General features: G+C 41.1%; 1 protein-coding gene across 4 annotated transcripts; it reads left to right on the top strand.

The window, feature by feature from the left end:
* The first annotated feature begins 10,127 nt into the window (after nt 1-10,127).
* Nucleotides 10,128-22,387, top strand: LOC131231275 (F-box protein At3g07870-like). Of its 4 annotated transcripts, none has more exons than XM_058227421.1 (2): nt 10,128-11,306; nt 22,180-22,387. In XM_058227421.1, the coding sequence occupies exon 1, from the start codon at nt 10,214-10,216 to the stop codon at nt 11,294-11,296; it is 1,083 nt and encodes a 360-aa protein (XP_058083404.1). In that variant the 5' UTR covers nt 10,128-10,213; the 3' UTR covers nt 11,297-11,306; nt 22,180-22,387. The 4 variants fall into 4 exon arrangements, with proteins under 4 accessions (XP_058083404.1, XP_058083401.1, XP_058083402.1 ...); XM_058227418.1 differs by lacking the exon at nt 22,180-22,387 and adding an exon at nt 20,762-20,927; XM_058227419.1 differs by lacking the exon at nt 22,180-22,387 and adding an exon at nt 20,759-20,927.
* The last annotated feature ends 647 nt before the right edge of the window (nt 22,388-23,034 follow it).

The raw sequence follows: 23,034 nt of genomic DNA, 5'->3' as shown, positions 1-23,034 counted from the left end.
TCCAACGGTTGGGTCGGATTCCCCTGATGTGGACCACACCTAGGAAAAACCACAAGAGAATCCCCTGTTAAAAAAATATATATATAAACAACAGCCGCAGGCGCTACTACTGCTGACAGAGGACGCGCAGCAGCGTCCTGCGCTATTGCGTGGGTGGACGGGCAGGTCCCAGCCGTGGGCCCCACCATGATGTCTGGGAACATCAACACTGTGCATTTTGATGGGGCCCCTTAGGGAAGTGGGCCCTCCAAAAAATCAGTCGTAGGTGAAGCTCAGGTGGCCCACACAGCAGAAAACAGTGAGGGTTGAGCATCTGCCATTGGAACCCTCTTATTGTCATAGAAGTTTTGGATCATATGAAATTTGTTTTTTCCTTTCATTCAGGTCCCTGTGACCTTATTAACAGATTGGACGGTAGATAAACGTTATGGTGGGCCCCACGTGGGACCCACCTTGCTGTATTTATTTTATTTCCACGCTGTCCATTAGTGTTTTATCAACACCACCCATCCAAACGTCCAGCGTCTGGACACTGGACACGCTGGACTGGCCTGGATATATATACATATATTATATAATATATATAATATATTATAGTATAATATATATATTATAAAATATAGTATGGTGGGCCCCACGTAGGGACCCACCTGTTTTGAGATAAGGTGGGCTGACGTATCAGATGTCAGCCCGTTAGGTGGACCCCTCATATAAACCGTCCATCCCTTTGGCAAGGAGTCTTGGGTGGGCCACGTGCGTGGGCCCCACCCTGAGGTATGTCAATCATCCAAACCGTCCATTCATCTGACTTCTGGACATTAGTTTATTATATATATATATAATGTATATATATATATATAGGTGTGTGGTGGGCCCCATGTGGGACCCACTTGCTCGACGGACTGGTTGGGATCCCCACACCAGCCATATAGGTGTGCATTGACATCACCACATTCCGTGGGACCCACCTTAATAGTATGTGTTTCATCTGCACCGTCCATCTGGACGGTGCCATATACTACCCCACCTTGATTTAATGTATTGCATCCACACCGTCCAATCCATGGACGGTGGATGCGGATTGACTAGGGTACCTCACACTAGCTGGATAGTTGAGGTTTTGATAGCAAAAAGTTCCGTGGGGCCCACTTGATTTATGTGGTGTATTCCACGCCGCTCACCTGTTTTCACATCCTTGACCGTCCATTTGTGCGGCCCGCCGTGATGAATGTATTGTATATCTATGTCGACCATGTGATGTGGCCCATAGTGATAAGTATGAGGCCCATGGGTTGCGGCCCATTGTGATGTACTGGGGCACATGGGTCGTAGCCCATTGAGATGTATTTTCGACCCATATGTCATGGCCCATTTTGACGTATTTTCGGCCCATGTGAGGTGGCTCATTGTGATGTATTTGAGGCCCATGGGCGAGGCCCAAGGTGTAACGGCCCGACCGATATTGTACGATATTGTCCGCTCTAGGGGACTCCCCCACACGATTTTGTTCTTGGGGGACTCCCTCAAAAGGCCTCGTACAAGGAAGGTCATAACCACACATATAACCACCATTACTTCGGACAATGCTTCCGATGTGGGACACCGTTCCACCTCACTACATACACAGTAACTGCCAACCACTGGTAGCTCACTCAGGTCCTTAGACCCCGTTCACCTACATGTGCACCAGTATTGTGTCACATTATCCCCCACCGAGGGCAAAGCCGTCCTCGGCTCTGATACCATTTGTAACGGCCTGATCGACATCGTACAATATTGTCCGCTCTGGGGGACTCCCCCGCACGGTTTTGTTCTTGGGGGACTCCCCTAAAAGGCCTCGTACAAGGAAGGTCATAACCACACATATAACCACCATTACTTCGGACAGTGCTTCCGATGTGGGACACCGTTCCACCCCACTGCATACACAGTAGCTGCCAACCACTGGTAGCTCGCCCAGGTCCTTAGACCCCACCCACAGAGTGTTCGCCCACATGTGCATCAGTATTGTGTCACACAAGGTCATGTATTCGAGGCGTAATGTGATGTGTATGTAACCCTTGTATAAGGCCCATTATGATGTGTATTAGGCCTTTGTGTGAGGTCATGAGCCCACTATATGTTTAACCTTATGTGGGTCACTCCTTGGGAGCAATGTTGGTTAAATGGCCACATTGATGGGCAATGATGGTTAGATGTCCGCATTATGACCTTCCCTTAGGCCGATTCTGATTGTCGAGGCCGATTCTGACTGTCGAGTCAATTGTCGAGGCTGATCCCGATTCTGATTGTCGAGGCCGATTCCGAGTATCGACGCCGATTCTGAGTATGTAACAGCATAACATCATGATACATGCCCAAACGCATCATCTGCATGTTTGTCATGAGATGTGGTTGACAATTGCATATGCCATTGGGCAGGTTGTTATGAGACTCCTTGATAAGCGGACTTGCCCCACTTGAGTGCACGGTATGCACAGGATTGATGCATGACCGGATTGTATGACTCATGCATTTTGCATTATATGTTGTGATTGCTATATGCCCTACCGACATCAGGGCCGTAGCCTCCATAGGCATATAGTGAATGACTAGATGAGATACCGAAAATGTTTAGTTCGAGCATCTGGGCACTTTGGATGTCCGTGGGTGAAAGTTCTTAAACCTCTGAGGCCAGGAGACTCCCTAACGTCTAGACCGAGTAGATACATGAGCGCCCGAGTGCCGAATACCAGTAAGCCATGTCTCCCACTGTGTCGTAGTCTGTTGGGAGGGGGTGTGGCCTTATCCGCCTGAGTGAGGGGGCTGTAAGCTAGGCTGAGTTTGGCCAGCTAGCAAATGAGTCCGTTATCGATGAGCCGGGTAGGTATTGACAGACTACTGGTCAGGCGGATAGTGTGGTCTCTTCCACTCACTGGGCTGTGTGGCTAGGGAGGCATCAATCAGTGTGGAGTGTAATAGACCCTAGTGATTCCCCAGAGAGGAATCTTACTGATATGTGGACTTGATATGAGGACTGACATGATATTATGACACCCCGTCACTGTTGCACATGTGGGCGGGCACACGTGGGCGGACGCTGATGTGGGCGGGTGTGATATGGGTGGGGCTGAGGCCTGGGCGAGCTACTACACTGGGCGAGCTACTAGTGGTTGGCAGGCTACTGTGCTAGTAGGCTACTGAGTAGGAGTTGCATACTCATTCATTCATCCATTCACTATCCACTCGGGCTAGTGGTGTGCAACTATTTGTTATGTGTACCTTCGTAATGGCTAGGATTTTTGTTGGAGCGCGCGACTAACCTGAGATCAGGAGTTTACCACATTGTGTTTGACTATCCAAATTTAGGTACAGGACTGGTTTGGATAGAATTCCCTTGTGATGGGCCCCATAGCCTGTGATACTATGTACTATCATCCCGACTTCACTCCTGCTTGGTCATTTCATTCGCATCACATATTGCATTTCATTCACGGCATATGACATTTTGAATTGCTACGTTTCTGCACTTATGTGGGTTAGACAGACTTGGCAGGATCTGTATATTGCATTGCATCCGCAGTATATGATATTTGGCTCATTATGATTTGCATTGCGTACTCTGATATTGTATGACTCATGGACTTACCGGTATATTTCCACTTACTCTGATATCATATGATTCATGATCTTGTTAGTATTTCCACTTATTCCGATGATGTATGATTTATGGGTTTTATTGTATACTTGGCACTTACCAATGAACCAAATCGGAGTAAAAGTTCAAATAGAAGTTCAATGTCCAATACTCACTTAAGAAATGGTTCTAGGTTCTAGATTGATTTTAAATTAAAGCAGTTGAGCTAGCTATATCTGATTTTGATTCCAAGAAGAAGGAATATCACAATTCCTCTTTTCAATTCAGATTGGAATATAGAAACAAAATCAAATCAATAAAGCTAACAAAAGATAATTTAAATATGCACAAATCAGCTTAAAATAAACACAAACTTATCTCAGAGTGATGCCTTGATTTTACTTGAATTGAGTTCGCAAACTCTGAAATTCGTCGTCTATTTATAGTTTCAGAAATCGCATCTACGACTGGTCCTGTGGACAGTATGACTGGTCGTAGAAGAAACGAATTTTTGAAATTTTAAACGCGATCGGATAAAACTGTTCTACGACTGGTCGAAGGTCGTCCACGACTGGTTGTGAGCCCTCCACGACTGGTCGTGACATACCCATGACTGGTCGTGAGAAACCAGGAATGGTTGCTGGAGTTTGAGTCGTAGATGTTGGACTGGTCGTGAATGAATCGTGCACTGTTCACACGATCGGTCGAGCAGAGTCCAGGACTAGTCGTAGCTCAACCAAAAAATTTTAAAAAATTACAACAACTTAGGACTGGTCCTGGAATTTCTTGGATTGGTTGAGCCAGTTCTAGGACTAGTCGAACAGGGTCCAGGACTAGTCTTAGAACAGACCAAATTCATATAAAAAGATTCAATATGAATTACGTATACAAAATGACCTACCCTATGGTCAATCTAAGGTCAATCATACCTAGAAAGTGAGATATGAACATCGAGACTTCATATGATAGTTGACCTTTGAAGATTGTAAAACTTGGGATCTTTATACTTGATGTAGCATTGAACTTGAGATCTTCTAGAGCTTGAATTACACTTCATTTCGAGTTGAACACTAACTTGAGTCTTTGAACAAGATCACTTCTTTCATTGTAGCTTGCACTTACATTTCTTGAAATGGTTTGAAGTAAATTTTCGTTCTTGACTTGAAGCAACGTGTTTAGAGAGGTGATGCAATGTCTTGATCATATATACCAATGAGCTATATAAGACATAGATTGCACAAGACAAAGATTGATGTTTTGGCACCACAAAATGTGACAACCAAAGGAGCATAAAACCATAGCACTTACATGGCCCACCGTCCCAGCACTGCTAGACGGATGGCCGAGAATAAGTCACGTACATCTGGTGGGCCCCACCCTCACACATATCACACATGTGGGGTAGGTCCCACGTAAATGGATGGATGGTTAGATAAAACACATATCTCATGGTGGGGCTCACGACTTGGGCGGTGTCAATATAGCAACCGCCTTGCTTTTGTAGGTTGATGGACAACATGTATAAGATCATGCATCAAGGTGGGCCACGATCCATCACAGAGAGAGAGAGAGAGAGAACGTGTAGGGGAGGGACCCGCCACTACTGGGCCCTCCCTTGAACAATACATACATCAAGTGGGTCCTACAACAAGTGGACCCTTAAATCACAAAAAGTAAGAATGTGGGTCCAAGATCACGCACCGTCCTCTTCTTCTTAGTCCGATGGAACGCCGAACTCCTTGGCTTCGATCTTGATGGAAGATGATGAAAATTGGAGGGTTGAGATGGGAGATGAGAGGGTAGGAAGTGGGCCACACTAAAGCTCCTCTCATGGAGCTCTCTTGCTTGGAGGTGGGTTGCTTGGGGTTTTCTTGAAAAATGGAGAAAATGAGAGAGAGAGAGAGAGGATGGGATGTAAGAGAGAGAGGGATGGGTGAGTGAGTGATGGGTGATATGCACTTTGCAATGTAAGGGATGGGTTGTTTGACTTTGGGGTTGTTTGGGGATGGGGTGTTGTACTTGACATATGAGGTGATTGATGAGATTGATTGATGGGATGTGATATGATTTATTTGAAAGATTGTCTTAGGTTTTGCAACGGGCGATATTTTCCTCCAATTGAACACGGGTCCACATCTCCTGGCCAGGTATCGCTTCGGCGCGCGAGACGCGGCATCGGAACCGTGACGACGGCGCGGTTGCAAGGGTACAAGTCTTGAGTCGAACCGACTTTGAAATACGGGATACGACTCAGGATCGCGCATAAACACCGATAACAGATTGTGGGTTGTCAGAATTTGATCGGGAGGACCGCAGAAGCCTACGAAACAGTACGATCTAGGATACAGGTCTGACAAACAGTGTGGTGTGGATATAACACATGCATCATGGTTGGCTCACATAATTTGCCACGTCAACACAACACCAGCCTAGGTTGCTGTGTCGCTGCCCAATCTGAGTTAGTTTGTAACCTGGGTCACACGGGAGTGGGTGTTTCATTGACCGTGGGCCAAGTTCATGTATGTGTTGCATATTCAAGACGTCTATTAGTTTTTCCAGATCAATTTAGGACATAATCCCAAAATGAAGTAGATCCAAATCTCAAGTGGACCACACCACAGGAAACATGGGTGATTAACCATTAAAAACTTCGTAGGGGCTACAAAAGTTTTGGATCAAGCTAATATTTGTGTTTTCCCTTTATCCTTGTATCTTTGACCTTATCAAAAAGTTGGATGGTAAAAAAATCATTACGATGGTCATTGTGAAGTTTTTTTTTTTTTTTTTTTTATATGTATAGCAGGTTCTCAATGTCTATTATTTCTTGTGGTGTGGTCGACCTAAGATTTACATCTTTTTCATTTTTTAGAGCATAAACTAAGATCATGTGTAAAAACTGATGAATGGCGTGGATATACAACTCATACATGAAGGTGGGCTCTACAAGCTGGAAAGCGCCCCACTATTTGTCATTAGGGTAACACGGATCCAGTCCCAACCTTCTTGGTAAGGTCCCACATTCATGAGAATTAACTGCCATATCAATGCCCACCCTATATTTTGTACTGGGCCCATCGTGATGTCTACTGTTAGATCCACTCTGATCATTGGGTGTGTAATTCTACATAGGGCTCAGAGGAAAAAAATCAGACTGATATGTGATTCAAGTGGGCCATACCAATGGAAACAATTGAGAGAGACGTCCACCCTTGATTGTTACCAGGCCCAAAGTGATGAGCATGTAAAATCCATTCCATCCATTATATGCCACACCAAATTCTAGGCCTAATGCCTAAAATGCAGGCCATACATGATTCGAGTGGACCATGCCAAAGGAAACAGTTTTGAAGGTTAGCTTTCTTGCACATTATTTTCAATGGTGTGGTCTACTTGAACCATATATGGATATGATTTTCATGCCTGGATGTAACATGGGGTAACTTATCTAATGGATGGGGTGGATTTTACATAAACAGTATGGAGGGGCCATCCCAAGCCAGCAACTCCTCTCCCTCTTTAATTAACTTTTCCATACGCATCATTTATTAACGTTAATTAGCATTTAATTCCGACAACTAGTTGGACGGTCCAACTAGTTGTGTGTGAGCATTTCTATCTATCTATATATATATATATATATATATATATATATATATATATATATATATCTCTCTCTCTCTCTCTCTCTCTCTCTCTATATATATATATATATATATTTATGGTTCTATACAGTCGAGCTCATGGGAACTCCCCATGAGGTCGAGTTATGTGGGCCCTACCATGATGTATGTCGAGCATCTACCCCATCAGTCAGATGCATCATTCCATAGTGGGCCTATGGCTTAAAAATCAAGTCAATCCGTGACTTGTGTGGGCCACACCACATACAAAAGTTGAGAGGGGTTATCCTCCATTAAAACATTCATAATCATTTTTTGGGCCCACCGAGATGTGGTTCACAAATCCAGCCCATCCATTATGTGTGTCCCACTTGGATGAGGGGTTAGACCAAGTTTAAGACGCATACAAATTTCAGGTGGGCCCCACCAAGTGCTTTTATATGTTTTAGGCATGTCTTCACATGATTTTAGATGGAATGGCCCACTGGAGTTCTGTATACGGCTAATTTTTGGGATATCCCATGATTTAAAGGGGACCCATCAAATGCGTGGTGTTAATGTTCAACACAAATCATGGTGGGGCCCACACAGCTCGACCTCATGGGGAGTTCCCATGAGCTCGACCGTATAGAACCTTTTCCCTATATATACTCCCCATGAGCTTGACCATATAGAACCTTTTCCCTATATATATATATATATATATATATATATATATATATATATATATATATATATATATACATACTTGTGAGGTCTAAACATCGATGTTCCACTCCATCCATTGACCATATCCTACTGGGCCCAAGGAGTTTTGAATTAAGCTGATGTGGTGTTTTCCTTTATCCAAATCTTTGTGATCAAATCAAGACCTTGAATGGAAAATAAATATCATAGTAGGCCACACAAGGTGGTCTATGTTGTGATAGCATGCAGGGCACACTATCTCACAATGTGGCCCACTCGTGGGCCCCACAACAAGCCACATATGTAAAGAAAATAAAAGGGAAAGGAAGGATGGGATCTGGCAATCGGATGGGCCCTCCATACATATCATACACATAACAAGGTGGGTTCCACCCTTGTGGGGTCCATAAAAATGAAAGAAGGTAAGGAAAAGGGAGAGTTTGTCCTCCCTTACATTCACAATGATGTTAAACGGTTGGATTGGTGATTAAATGTCTCAGATTGTCCTAACTCATACTGAACTCCTCTAACTCTCAAACATCCCCTCAAGCTCTCTCTAATTTCTCTCTTAAACACTCTTTCCCTCGAGAGCTCTCTCTTTTTTCTAATCTTTTTTCAATCTCTCTCTAATTTCTTTTCTTTCCTATTTAATTTCTCTCTAATTTTCTCTAATCTCCTCTCTTTTCCTCTCACCCTTACTTGCTAGGAAATTTTGTGGAAATGAGAGGGGTTTGGGGGCTTTGTGATATAACTTTTTAGATAGAGAGGGAAATAGGAAAAGACGGAGGGGTAGAATGGGGAGAGGAAAAGAGAGAGGGGAATGACTTAGCATGGGCAAGGGCATGGATGAGTGATGGGAGGCATGGGCTTGTTTGACGAGCGAGATGTGTGGTTGATTGGACTACCTTGGGATTTGTGCAAGTGGGGCCCGCGCCACGCATGCATTGCACAGTCCACCTTGGATTGTACTAAAAACTACTACTTCTAATTTGAGTGTTGCAATGAGATGTGCTGCACGGCGTTGGAATTGTAGCGCCTGCGCGGTCATCAATGTATATGTCTTAGGTCATTATGGTACTAAAATAGGGTTGCAATCAAATCTCACCGATTTGGTCTGTCTAGGATGTGCTAGCACTAAAAACGAAGCGTAAGGGCAGTCTCACACGGTTATGGTTCTCACACAATCTAACTTGACAGTGGTAATATATTGGGTAGGATGGGATCAACCGATATAGCCTTTTGGGCATCCATGTAGTACTATAAAATGAAAAGGGGAATACAATAAACAGAAAATAAAGATGAAAAAAGATGTTAACACATCATCATCTAAGGTGGCTATCTCGAGCAATGAGGACTCGAAAGGGGGTGAGCACCGCTGGTGGCTATGGGGTGTTGTCAGTGGTTGGATCTGTGAGCAGGCCCCTGTTGGTGGTCAGATCCCTATAATTAGATGGTCTAAGCCAATGTTTCAATGTTAACAACAATGACTGAAATTCCCCCAAGGAAGGGCTAGGATTTTGCTATCAGTGAAGCACCACCATGGTGGTGTAGCAGGTAGAGGAAGTGAAAGGGGACCTAGGTTGGTCGTAGTTGTCAATGGAGCGTGGTCACTGGAGGTGGATATGATGGGGGTCGCGCGGCCGCCGAGCTTAGTGCACAGATAAATGGGGGCTATGGTGGTGTTAGGGTGGGTGGTGGGTTAGCAATGTGGGCTGTGGTGCAGGGGTGGGCAATGGGTTAATATAATAGTGGTAACATAATGCTTACCAATAAAAACTTTCTCAAAGCCACTGTCATATTTATTTCCCATCCAACTTATTGATTTGGTCACATAGACCAGGATGAAGGGAAATCACAATTTCTAGCTGATGAATGCATGACTTACTTTTATGTAGGTATTTTATATATATGGGCCTACTTTTATGGCCTAACAAATGATTAGTTTAGTCTTATAATTGTTTTAACTATTCATTTAAATGGGCTTAATAAAATACATATTTTTATTTAATTTTTTTTTAGGTATCAATATTATTTTTAAATAATTTCATACCCAAATCTTCGCTTGATATGAATATGCAGCTTTCTACCTATAACCGAGTAATAGGTAACTTACAACTTACATTCAAATATAAATATCCGTAACTTAATTCCACTTAAGTAATATACATGCAACTTACCACTTTAAAAACTTACTGGCATCCAATCACAGCCATACTTTATGCCCGTGCCCGTCGTGCGTATCTGAGCACGACGGGATTTTTTAGGTTTCTCTCCGAGAGAAACGAAAGAAATGGGCAGAGGCGAGATGCAACATCTCCCCACGGATATCATCATCAATATCCTTTCAAGACTCCCTGTCAAAACTCTTTCCAGGCTCAGGTGTGTATCTCCCCTCTGGCGCACTCTAATATCCACCCCTCATTTCCTGTCCACACACCATGATCGGGCCGCAGAGCAACCTTCCTCCCTCTTCTCAACACGCGGTCAATACCAACGCGACGGTTCTTTTATCATCCACATATCCTCGGTAGACCACAAGGGAACAGTCCAAAAGACCTTCACGAAGAAGGTGAGCAGTGTCGTGCACTCACTGCAATCTTACGCCAGTTTGGCGTGCCTCATCGGAACAGGCCACATCTACATCTGCAATCCAAGCACTGAAGAATTCATAACCCTTCCACAAGCTTCGCGCGGTGCTTTTCATGGTATGGATGGTGTCGGTTTCGGATATTCATCCTCTGCCAAACAATATAAAGTCGTCCATTTGTTCTATTCCTACTCGGGCCATGAGATAGCTGATGACCAAGTAGAATGTGAGGTCTTTACTTTAGGCTGCGAAGAATCCTCTTGGAAAAGAATCAAGAATTGTCCATATCATGTTTACTTCAATCCTCCTCCTTTTGTGGAAGGATCTCTACATTGGGTTATTCATGATTACTACCATAATTCTTATGATGAAGTTATACTTTCGTTCGATCTTGACAGAGAGGAGTTTAGAGTGATTCCGCATCCGGAATGCTGTTCCACTCCCGATTACTACAGGTCACTGCTGCGTTTGGTGGAGTTGAGGGGGTGTTTGTGTGTGGTAAAACCTACTCAACCATCGAAACACAGCATATGGATGTTGAAGGACTATAAGAATGGCACGTGGGTGAAGGAATATAACCTTGACCTTGCGCCCCTGGGCAGTTATGATATGTTTCCTAGAGCTATCCGAAGTGATGGGGCGATCTTGATGGAGATGCCTCGTAAAAGATTGGATTATTATGACCCAGGAAGTGGGACTTTTACCAAATTTAACAGAATTGAAGTGGAGGGTGGGTTCCTATTCAGCTATTATGTTGAAAGTTTCTACTCATTGGGAAGTACATGATTTTCATGAGGTACCCAACAACGATGCCCACAGAACTAATTACTTATATTCAAATGATTACTCACATGTCTTTTATGATACCAATTATTACTGCTAAATACATGTGAACGGGTCCTGAATTTGGTGATTTTATCTAGCTTCTCTGTAGAGGTTTGTAAATGTATTTGTGTGTAGAAGATTTCTGTTCCCTGTTATCTTTTAGGAAAGTGTTGTAGCATAAGATATCCAAATTTCCAGTGATATAGTCGCATTCAAGTGATATCACTTAAAGCTAATTGCTCCTCTTAATTCTACCTACATATATATATATATATTATTTTTCTCCAACTGATATGAAATATGAAAATGCGCTTCTAAAGTGATTTACACTTCATGTATCAAGGACAGTTAAATAATGTTCGTACTTATTAGGCTTATTTACTCTCTCTCTCTCTCTCTCTCTCTCTCTCTCTCTCTCTCCCTCCCTCCCTCTCTCTCCCTCTCTCTTTCCGTAACTACTCCTGGTTTCATCAAAAGGCTAAAATGCCCAATCTGAAATGTTCATTCTCTAACTTATTAATGGCATTTAGTAATTTATTAAGAGAGAAGTTAGTAAGGATGTCTACTCCTTGAAGACGATTGCTTTTTAATTTTCTATCCCTTACGCGTGTGCCCATCCACACACATGAGAACATGTGCTAGTATGGCAGACATTTCTGTTCGACTGGAAATAGTGGTTAGACTAGCTGCGGACCATGCATTGCGGTGAACAACCAGTGTGGACCTAGAAAGTCTATGTAGGACACTAGTTGCCCAACCAAAATAGCTCAAACCAGAAAGGTTTCAGACCCCATGCACCTTTGCTCCCCACCATAAAGATGGAAGAATGGTCTGAAATGACTCTGGGGTAGCCTGTTTTGAACCACATTAGGAAACAACTCTTCCCACCCACTGGAGATTTGGAATCTTTTAATCCTAGGCATAGTTAGTTTATTTTGATTGTTGGACCACGTTAATTTGGCTCTAGATAGCGTTAAATTCATCAACACATGAGACTCAACCCAATGGGAGGATCCCTGCGTGCTTTTGTCAATGACTATCCTATTCAGCTCCTCAATTTGAGAGTCACACCATGTACTGCTTATTAGTGGATTTAAGGGGGAAGGAATGGAAGTTCTGATATCCCATATTCAATTTGTGGATGATACACTTTTGTTTTGCGACATCGATCCAGAAAAAAAATGGGTAATATGAGAACTATCGTTAGTTGTTTTGAAGCATTTTTGGGCCTCAAGGTGAATATAGCAAAAGGTAAGATGTTCAGGGTGAATATGGAGGAAGAGGAGCTAAAGGAGTTCATTGAGGCCTTTGGATGTGCAATAGATGTTCTTCCGACATCTTTTGTGGGCCTTCCTCTTTGTTTAGGTAAGCCCCCAAAATTTTTGTGGGATAAGGTGATAGATAGGTTCAAGATGTACTTATCGAGATGGAAGAGTAGATACCTATCTCTTGGCGGGCGCATCACTCTTATAAAGTAGCTCTTTCGAATCTCCCTCTATACTTCATGTCAATTTTTAAATGTCCAGCTTTGGTTTTGTAAAGGCTTAAAAAGTTGTGACAAGAATTCCTATGGCATGGGATGGAAGACAAAAAGAAATTTCACCTAGTGGGTTTGAATGAGGTATGTAAGCATTTTTAAGATGGAGGGGTTGGCATAAAAGATCTCAAAAATATGAATTTGGCCATGCTAGGCAAGTGGCTTTGGAGGCTTGGGAAATAGGATGGGGTGCTTTGGAACAAGATTATCAAAAGCAAGTACGGATGCTCAGAGGAAGGGTGGTGGATTAGAGATTCTTCCATTTATGGATCATCAGCTTTATGGAAAGGTGTGATATCTGTAAAGTCGGTGTTTCTAGGAGTAGGTTTTTCTCTTCGAAATGGTGAGAGAATTCATTTTTGGGAAGATTTTTGAGTGGGAGATGCTTCGCCGAAAGTGGAATTCCCGTGGTTATACCGCCTTGCCCCAAATCCTTCCATTGTTGTTTCCGAATGTTTTTCTTTAGTAGGGGGAGAGTTGGTCTGGGAACCACCCTGTAGAAGATATCTTCGGGATGAGGAGGTCAAGGAATTTGTGACCCTTTTGAACCGCATTCATCTTTGTCGCTCGGACCCTTCTTCCTTGGATAGTTTAATTCAGAGGCTTGACAAGTCTAGTGTATTCTTGGTGTGGTCCTTCTATGATTTTCTTAGCAAGGATAATGTTCCTAATGAGGAGGCGCTTATAGAGCATGTGTGGCATTATCAGGTTCCCCCCAAGATTGCGGCTTTCGGTTGGTTAGTAGGCAAAAAGAAGGTATTGATGGTAGATAACTTGCAAAAGAGGGCGATGATTGTTTCGAATATGTGCCTCTGCTTATGGGAAACAAGGAAACGGTGGACCATTTATTTGTTCATTGTCGTTTCATTAATATGATTTGGATAGATATCTTGTCTTGGTTTAGAGTCTTGTGGTCTTTTCCTTCAACAACGGGTGATCTCTTAAAAGCCTAGTATAGAGTGAATTTGGGAAAATGAAGGACATTATTATGGAGAATGTCCTTACTTGTTGTATGGTGGTCCGTGTGGGAAGGAAGAAATGGTAGATGCTTTTGTAATGAGAGCAAGTCGGTGGAGACTACTTCTCAAAGGGTGAGGTTGTTAATTATCAAGTGGGCCTCCACTACTGATAAGCTTAAGGGTTGTAATCTTCTTTTTCTTGGGGTGTAGTTGGGTCTGCTATCTCAGCAGCTCGGCTTGGCTTCTTTGTAGCTTAGTTTGTTCCTGTTTTAATAAAATTTTTGTTATGTTTAAAAGAAAAAGGGAGTTTTCTGGTGGTACAATTTACTGAGTTCTTGTAGCCTTGTAGGCAAACTTGGCTTGGGGTAAAGCCAAGTTCCATTGAGATAATATGTCACCTACGATATTCCTTAAGAGGTTGCAAAGGCTCCCGTTGACTACCTAGGTTTGGTTGTCTATTTGAGGATGATATACACTAGAGAATAGAAGCTTAGTCGCCAACTGTTTCTGTAAAGTGCTCTAGAAGTGCCCCACAAACTTTGAACCTCAGTCCATCGTTTTCGGTAGCTTGTAAAGTCCACCAATCTCCATGAGTGGTCCATTATCCTTTTTCATAGAATGAAGTGGGCCATCTTCAAAAAATAGTCCACTACAACGAAAATCGAATCTCCTCTCCTTTGAGTTTTAGGAAGACCCAAAATGAAGTTCATAGAAATGTCCACCCATGGTGCGACTAGAAATTTCCTTTATGTGTCTAGGTGCTCCAACCTCGGTCTCCGGATTTCCTCCATGTTGGAGCTCTTCTAGTTGATTAGTGAGATTGCCTTCCGTATACTTGAGTTGATATACTCGCTCTATGAATGTGTGGATTGGTTGGGTTACTTGTAGAGATTCTTCTTGTGTCACCCCCTTTTAGAGTTTGTACACAAGTCAAACCGAGTAAAGCTTGGCACAACTCAGTTCGGCTTGGCTAGTAGCTAACCCCAGCTCGAACTCGGCTCGGCTCGGTCCTCGAGCCTGACTGGCCAGCTCGGCTCAGTTCGATCAGCTGCTTGGGCCAGTTCGAGCCGATTTCGAGCCTGTGTGACATTTTCTCAAACACATAAAGTGCATCTTCAATTTCTCATAGAATGCAAAACAGTAACAACAGTTTACAGGTATTTCATCAAACACTTGGCGGGCAACATCAAAATCAAGATTTGAGGGCAATTTTATAATGTAAAGTTTTTTTTTTAGTGATTTGTTTCGTATCCATTCCTTTCTCACCACCAATTGATCCCGCGGAGAATGAATGCACTCGAAACGACACTTCGTCGAGCCATTTCATCAAACACCCGGTGACTAGCATCAATATCAAAATAACCGTGTCACTGAGCCGATTCGATTTGAGTTGAGGTTCGATTTGAGTCGAGTCGAGCTTGGGCAAGCTTGAACTTGGCTCGAAATTTTTTTGAGCTCCAAAATCCAGCTCGACTCGATCCAAATCCAATTTCGAGCCGAGGCGAGTCGAGTTGATCGAGATGACCGAGCTAACTCGACTTGTGTATAGCTCTACCCCTTTGGAAGCCATTAAGAAACGATGTAGAGTCGAAAATTCCCCAATGATCACCTGCTTCGATATCAAAATGATGCAACACAATTATCGAGTCAATGATATCTCGACACCCAAATCACAAAGAAATGAACAAGAGTACAGCTAGAAGAATATTTAACACCACAAGAATATTTGAGTAGAGAGGGAGAAATAACTCTGTTGATATCAAACTTCTTCTCTTACAATACTTGAGAAAACTCACAACTTAGAAAATGTGGAATGTCTCTCCTGTTTTACAGGCCCTAAAGACAATCCCTATGAATCTTTAATGAAAATCTTCCAATTATTAGATTGATTCCAAATCAATCTATAATAAAAATACCACCAATAAAGACTTGGCCCAGAATTGCAAAATTAAATATACTAAATACTCCCGAAATCTTTAATCATATTTTCCGCATTAACCTCCCAATCTTTCACTAGTAGTAGATGCGATCTCTGACATTTGGGCCCCACATTTTGCAACAAACAACGCAAAATCAGCACATGCTATGGTGGGGCCGTGGGCCTACATTACTGAGTTGTGTGCATCCCTGGTTCTCCTGACCCAGTGACTAGGGACCCGGCTGAGTTGACTCGGTTGAGTCCCAAGTCAACTGGCTTGTTTGCAAACTATGGCTAAAAGCACGATCAAAGAGGAGGGGCTTCCAAACTATTTTGGCATGAAGCTGTTAATATTGTAGCTTACTCAACTGGACTCAACTGGAGTCCCACCTCACAGCACCACATAATCTGTTTCCAGGCATTGAGTGGTTAGAAGCCAAAAGTGATGCACTTTAAGGTATTTGAATGCATTGCTTATGTTCATGTTCCTTCTCAAAACAGGCAAAAGTTAGATAATGATAGTGTGAAAGCATATTTGTGGGCTATAATGTTCAAACTAAAGGCTAATTGTTTTTGTCATCCGTGTCATCCGTCTCACAAATAAGCATATTATTAGCTGTGATATGAATTTTGATGAACAAAAGACATGAGAATGCAACGAGTCTTTGTAGCATAATCCATGTGAAATTTAGGAGAAGATGGTCTAGTGGAGGTTGATGGAAACCATGGTGACTTGAATCCTTCTTCATCAAGTGCATCACCAAGTTCATCTTCCCTATCAAGTTGTTCATTTGTCAATTCACTAAAGTTGAAGAGTGAAGCCATGAAACACATGGAATGGTGTTGAGCCATAATTAGGAAATTACATCATTGGAGAAAAATAGACCTGGGAGCTCATGGATTTGCCTCCAAGGAAAGAAGCTGCTAGAATGAAATGGATATACAAAACAATTCATAAATTGGATGGCTCAACTAAAAAGTTCATGACAAGAATTGTATCAAAAAGCTACATGCAATGACAAGGTATTGATTTCAATGAAACCTATGCTCTTCTTGCTAGATTTGATACAATTAGAACAATTTTAGCCTTACCTTACTCGTCATAAAAAGGAGTCTCTTTCAATTTGATTGAAAGTTGGCCTTTTAAAATTGTTTTTTGCGTTAAGTGTTTGTGCAACAACCATAGGGCTATGAAGTTGTGGGCGAAGAAGAAAACAAGGTTTGTCAGCTAAGAAAAGCTATCTAAGTCCTTAAACAAGCACCAAGGGCTTGGCATGATCCGATTTTTGGTAAAAAAGGGGTCAAAGAAGTGAAAGTGAGGAAACCTTGTATGTCAAGTCAAAAGGTATAGAAGTGGAACTCATTGTTTATCATTATGTAGATAACTTGATATACACTGGAAGTAGTAATGCCTTGATGGATGAGTTTAGAGAAAGCATGATAAGGGAGTTTGAAACAGTGTTCAAAGTATTGGTACTGCTACATGTATCGATGACCGGGGATATGGAAACATGTATTGGTATAACCGATACTCGGAAAAATATCGCTGGCTGAGGGAAACATTGGAGAAATGTTGGGAAAATGTGGAATTTTTCAGTGAAACTTCAGGAGATGTTAAAAGACACATGTTTACGCGTGTAGGAATCAAAATATTGTATAGAACAACTGTACATAATAAGTTTCCATTTTATAGGCGTCTAACCATGTGCTGTTAAAAAAAATATAAAAAATATATATATATAAAATTTGTAGCCAATTAATAGATCGGCCAAGACTCATTAATATATAAATTTTCCACATTAATCAACAGCAAAGAACACACTTTCCAATATAAAATGAAAAAAAGAAGAAGGATTTTCCCATTTTTTCTCATTTTTCACTTACATGTTAATTGTTTTGCCATAAATCCATGTCAATGCATGAGAATCGTGCATAGACATGGATTTTCATTGTAACCAATGCTAACATTTGGGAAAAAAAAAAGAAAGAAAAGAAGTTTCTATGGATTTTACATCACCTTTCAGTTCCAGCCCGTCTTCATTTCGAGTTGAGATTTCTCCTCAAATCCAAGCTATTATTCAATAAAAGCCAGGAGCGATCGAAATCACCCAACAAAAATGGAGATTTTTTGGATTTTTGAAAATTTTCCTTTTCTTTTTGTCAGTTTTTGCTTATTTACGGATATTTCCTTAGTATTGGGGATATTATCACTAGTATTGGGAATATTATTGATGGTTTCACTAATACCAAGGAACTTCTATTAGGGATTCATTTGAAAGTATCTCTGATATCGATACTATCTCCAAGCATAGCCAATATTATCGAAAATATCGGCAATATTTGAAGAATTGAGTACTTCTAGCAGTTTTAGTATCGTCGACCCGTCAATATTGATAATGTCGGTGATATTACTGATAATATTGCCGATATTTGGAACACTGGTTTGAAATGAATGATATTGGTTTGTTGAATTATTTCATTGGGTTGGAAGTGAAGCGAAGCAATAATTGGATTTTTGTAGCAAAAAAAGGAGTATCTAATGGATCTTCTTGAGAAATTTAAAATGAAGAACTGTAACCCCATAAAGATTCATATGAACACAAGTTCGAAATTCCACATTCATGATGAGGAAGTAAATGTTGATTCTATTATTTAAAAAAGAAAAAGAAGTAAAGGTTGATTCTCATGTATACTGAAGTTGATTGGAAGCTTGTTGTATCTTTCAAACACTCATATTATGCAAGCAACAAGTCCATTATCAAGATAAATACAAAGCCCAAGCATGCTCCACTTTGGACTGCATAAGCGGTGTCCTGAGGGGACAAGTAACTATGGCTTTGTACACTGACATTAACGATTTTAAACTGTGGGTTTTCTGATAGTGATTGGGAAGGTTCAATTGGTGATCGACAGGGTAGATAGTTCTGGGTTTGAACCTAACATTGAGGTCTTGGGTAGTCGAGCTTACCTATAAAAAAGGTTGGATTGATGATCAAAGAATCACTTCCAGCTACATTTTCAACCTTGGTTCCAGGGGGATATCATCAAAGAAAGAACAAGCTACAACTCTATCATCATCGAAAGCTAAATCTGTTGCAGTTATTACAGCAACTTGCCAAGCTATTAGATGAAAATAATATTGACAAATAGGAAGAAAAATCAAGGGAAGCGACAACCAGTTATTCTAATAATCAGTCCACAATCAAGGGGAAGTGACAACCATTTATTCTGATAATCAGTCTGGTGCATCAGAGTCGAAGAAAGCATAAATGATCATGGTTTTGAATATTGGTATCAGTGGGCATGTTGATTTGGATGAAAATGATATGATATGACATTGTTTGTCAGTATTCGCCTGTATCGGTCAATTTTTTTTTTTTAAAGACAGAATGAAGGAAAATTACTCGATAAAGGGAAACAACATATATTCAAGAATATTTTTTCTTTTTCTTTGATATTCTTTGATATATATATATTATGGACTTGTATATAATGGTGTATCAGAACTTTGTTAAGAATGTTGTCTGTCAGATACACTTGTTGAAAGTCAACCAAATGGTCCCTAATTGAATACAAATCAAGCATGCTTTGGTCAATTAGGGCCCATTACATTAAAAAAACAACAAAAAAGATGAAAAGACAAAACAAAGTGTTAATTTATCATTTTCTCCTATTTCCCCATAATGGTCCTTTCCGCTTCAAATCCCACTCAAATCTTTGTTTTTGATCCCCCAAATAGGGCTAAATTTAGTCTAATATGACTTTTAAAGCTCCCTCGGTGGTTTAAATGAAAAAAGAAGAGGAAAAGAAACAAGAATGGGAAAACTATTTTTAAATTTGGGTCTTTATGGCCATATCTGGCCCATATTGGCGCCGATATGCCCCAATACGGGCCAATATGGCACTTTTTTGGGGTGGGCTGATTCAGGCCCATATCGCATGCAGTATCAAGTTGATATGGATATCCAAAATCAAGGATTTGACACCATTTTGTTTGAGAACTAGTGGGGAATGGATGCATCTAGATGGCATATTGCAGCACCAATAAACAGCTTGCTGGCATTTTTATGAAGCCACTATTGTTGGAAAGTTCGTTTAATTTAGAGAAGTTCTTGGAGTTGTCAATTTCTGCATTAGGAGGAATGTTAAAGTTAGCTTCATCATTGTCGCTGTCATCATCATCATCATCATCTAAGCCTTATCCAACTAATTGGGATTGGCAACATGAATCCTGTTTTGCCATTCCTCTCTATCAAGAGCCATAACTTCTGTTAGAGCATAGGTCGACCAGTCTATTCTTTCTACCTCCACCCATGTCTGCATAAATGGCTAATTCTTTCTTTGTTAGAGTGATTTCTTAGTGGAGTATTAAGTCCATAAGACTTAAGTCTTGTATTTGGATTTGTTAATTGTTAGCACAGTGGTTGCTAATAGTCATGTATTTATTACTTTTTTTGCCAATTTAAGAGTTGCAACCTTGGGAGTCTATGGGCATTGAAGAGAGATTCACCCATGAAATCATGAATGTTTACACTGTACTCTGCATTTTCTTGCTTTATTGTGGTTTTCTTCCTTCGTTTGGTGATGTAATTTGTTACTCTTAAGAGAGCAATACATCTATGTAGAATAGAGAAGGTTGTAGTGTGGAGTCCTCCAGTGTGTCACGAGTGCTATTATGTTAATGTTTTTGGGCCTCTATGTTGTTATTAAACTAAAAATCACGCTTTAGTTGGATAGAGTTGATTATTGCAAAATGTAGGTGTACCGACTTGCAAATGAGTTGATCTTCCTAGTGTGTAGACCATATTTATGTTGTATTCTCTGTACTTTTGATTTTGATTTGTTGTATTTCAAGGGTTGGTAACTTACACTTAAAAGAGTAATTTGGGTTTGATTTTGTGTATTTCTTCTATTACTATGAATTTTGGTGTTTTAGATGATGTGTGATGTTTATTCTGGTGATTTTGGGCTTGATTTGGTGTGACCATCTGATTAGTGTTTTATTATAGCAGGGAAATGGGTTGGAATTGGGAGGTTGAACAAATGAATCAACAGCTGCATACTCGCAGTTGCAGCCTCCTTCACAAATCACTGGTTTGTTGGATGTTAATGAACGAATGAATCTATGCTTGAAAATGGCTATCCAATCAGGATTTACGAAAAATGAGACCAATTTCCATTTGGTAACTGCAATGTTTTCCATTTCATGTGGAATATTTATCCTCTTTTTCCATTTCTTCTAACTTCCAATTACTAGAAAATGTACCATAAATGCATTTCAATACATCCAAACAGGCAACCATTAAGGAGATGTCAAGGGGCAGCTAAGGTGGGAAAACTTTCAAGCGCAACTTGGCTGGGACCTCGGAGCCAGCCATGTGGCTGGGACCCCGGAGCCACCCAGTTGGGTTTGGATTGCCCAGGATTGGATGCATCTAGATGGCATATTGCAACACCAATAAACAGCTTGCTGACAGTTTTATGAACCCACTAATATTGGCTGCATTAGGAGGAATGATAAAGTTAGCTTCATCGTCATAATCATTATCACCATCACCCTCATCTAAGCCTTATGCCAACTAATTGGGATCGGCAACATGAATCCTGTTTCACCATTCCCCTCTATCAAGGGCCATAACTTCAGTTAGACCATAGGTCGTGATGTCTTTTCTTATTACCTCCACCCATGTCCATATAAATGGCTAATTCTTTGTTTTTGAGAGTAATTTCTTAGTGGAAGACAAGTCCATGAGATTTAGTCTTGTAATTGGATTTGTTAATTTTTAGGACAGTGGTTGCTAAAAGGTAGCTATTTATTACTGCCTTCTGCCTATTTAAGAGTTGTCACCTTGGGAGTTTATGAGCATTGAAGACGGATTCATCCGCAAGTTTTTATACTGAGAATTCATAAATGTTTACTCTCTACTCACATTTTTGTGCTTTATTGCTGTTTTCTTCCTTTGTTTGGTGATGTAATTTGTTGCTACTAACAGGGCAATACATCTTTTGTGCAAGCATCTATTCATCCTAATTCCTAGCTGTTCAATAGAGAAGATCATAGCGTGGAGCCCCACTAGTGTTTCAAGAGTTGCTATTATGTTAATATTTTTGGGCCTCTATATTGTTATTAAACCAAAAATCATGCTTTAGTTGGATAGCTGATTATTGCAAAATGTGTGTGTACCGACTTGCAAATGAGTTGATCTTCCAAGTGTGTAGAGCATATATATGTTGTATTCTCTGTACTTTTGATTTCGATTTGTTGTATTTCAAGGGTTGGTAACTTACACTTAAAGAGTAATTTGGGTTTGATTTTGTGTATTTCTTCTATTACTATGAATTTTGGTGTTTTAGATGATGCGTGATGTTTATTCCGGTGATTTTAGGCTTGATTTGGTGTGACCATCTGATTAGTGTTTTATTATAGCAGGGAAATGGGTTGGAATTGGGAGGTTGAACAAATGAATCAACAGCTGCATACGTGCAGTTGCAGCCTCCTTCACAAATCACTGGTTTGTTGCATGTTAATGAACAGACGAATCTATGCTTGAAGATGGCTATCCAATCAGGATATACGAAAAATGGGACCAATTTCCATGTAGAAAATAACTGCAATGTTTAGCATTTCATGTGGAATATTTATCCTCTTTTTCCTTTTCTTCTAACTTCCAAATACTAGAAAATGTACCATAAATGCATTTCAACACATCCAAACAGTCACCTTTAAGGAGACGTCAAGGGGCAGTGGTGACTGGTGAGCGTAACGTGAGAAAACTTTCAGGCACGACTTGGCTGGGACCCCCCTAACCAGCGATGTGGGTGGTACCCTGACCATGGGGCCCAACTCAATGCATGCGTTGTATATCTATGCCATCCATCCATTTTGCCAACTCATTTTATGGCATGAGCCCAAAAATGAAGCAGATAAAATCTCAGGTGGATCACACCACAGGAAATCATTGAACGCCCACCATTAAAAACTTCCTAGGATCCACTGTGATTGGGGCTGTACATCCAGCCGAGTCAAGTTGATGTGGGCCAAGCTTGGCTTGACTCGTCCTTGCTCTCCTCGAATTTGAGCTAGAGCTTACAATTGGAGCTTGGCTTGTTTGCCAAACCTTTCGAGTCGAGCTCAAGGCGAGCTAGTGGATCGAGTCGAGGAGAGCTTACCTCGAGTCGAGTTGAGCCTGCTCCCAACCTGACTCAACCCACACCTGACTCAACCTAGCAACCCGACCCAACCCGCGCCTGAACTAACCCCCAAATCAAATATTCAATTAATAAT

Source organism: Magnolia sinica, chromosome 17 (assembly GCF_029962835.1).
Source record: "Magnolia sinica isolate HGM2019 chromosome 17, MsV1, whole genome shotgun sequence".
NCBI classification, from domain to species: Eukaryota; Viridiplantae; Streptophyta; class Magnoliopsida; order Magnoliales; family Magnoliaceae; genus Magnolia; species Magnolia sinica.
The sequence above is the reverse complement of the archived record's forward strand: the minus strand, read 5'-3'. Positions and strand labels throughout refer to the sequence as shown.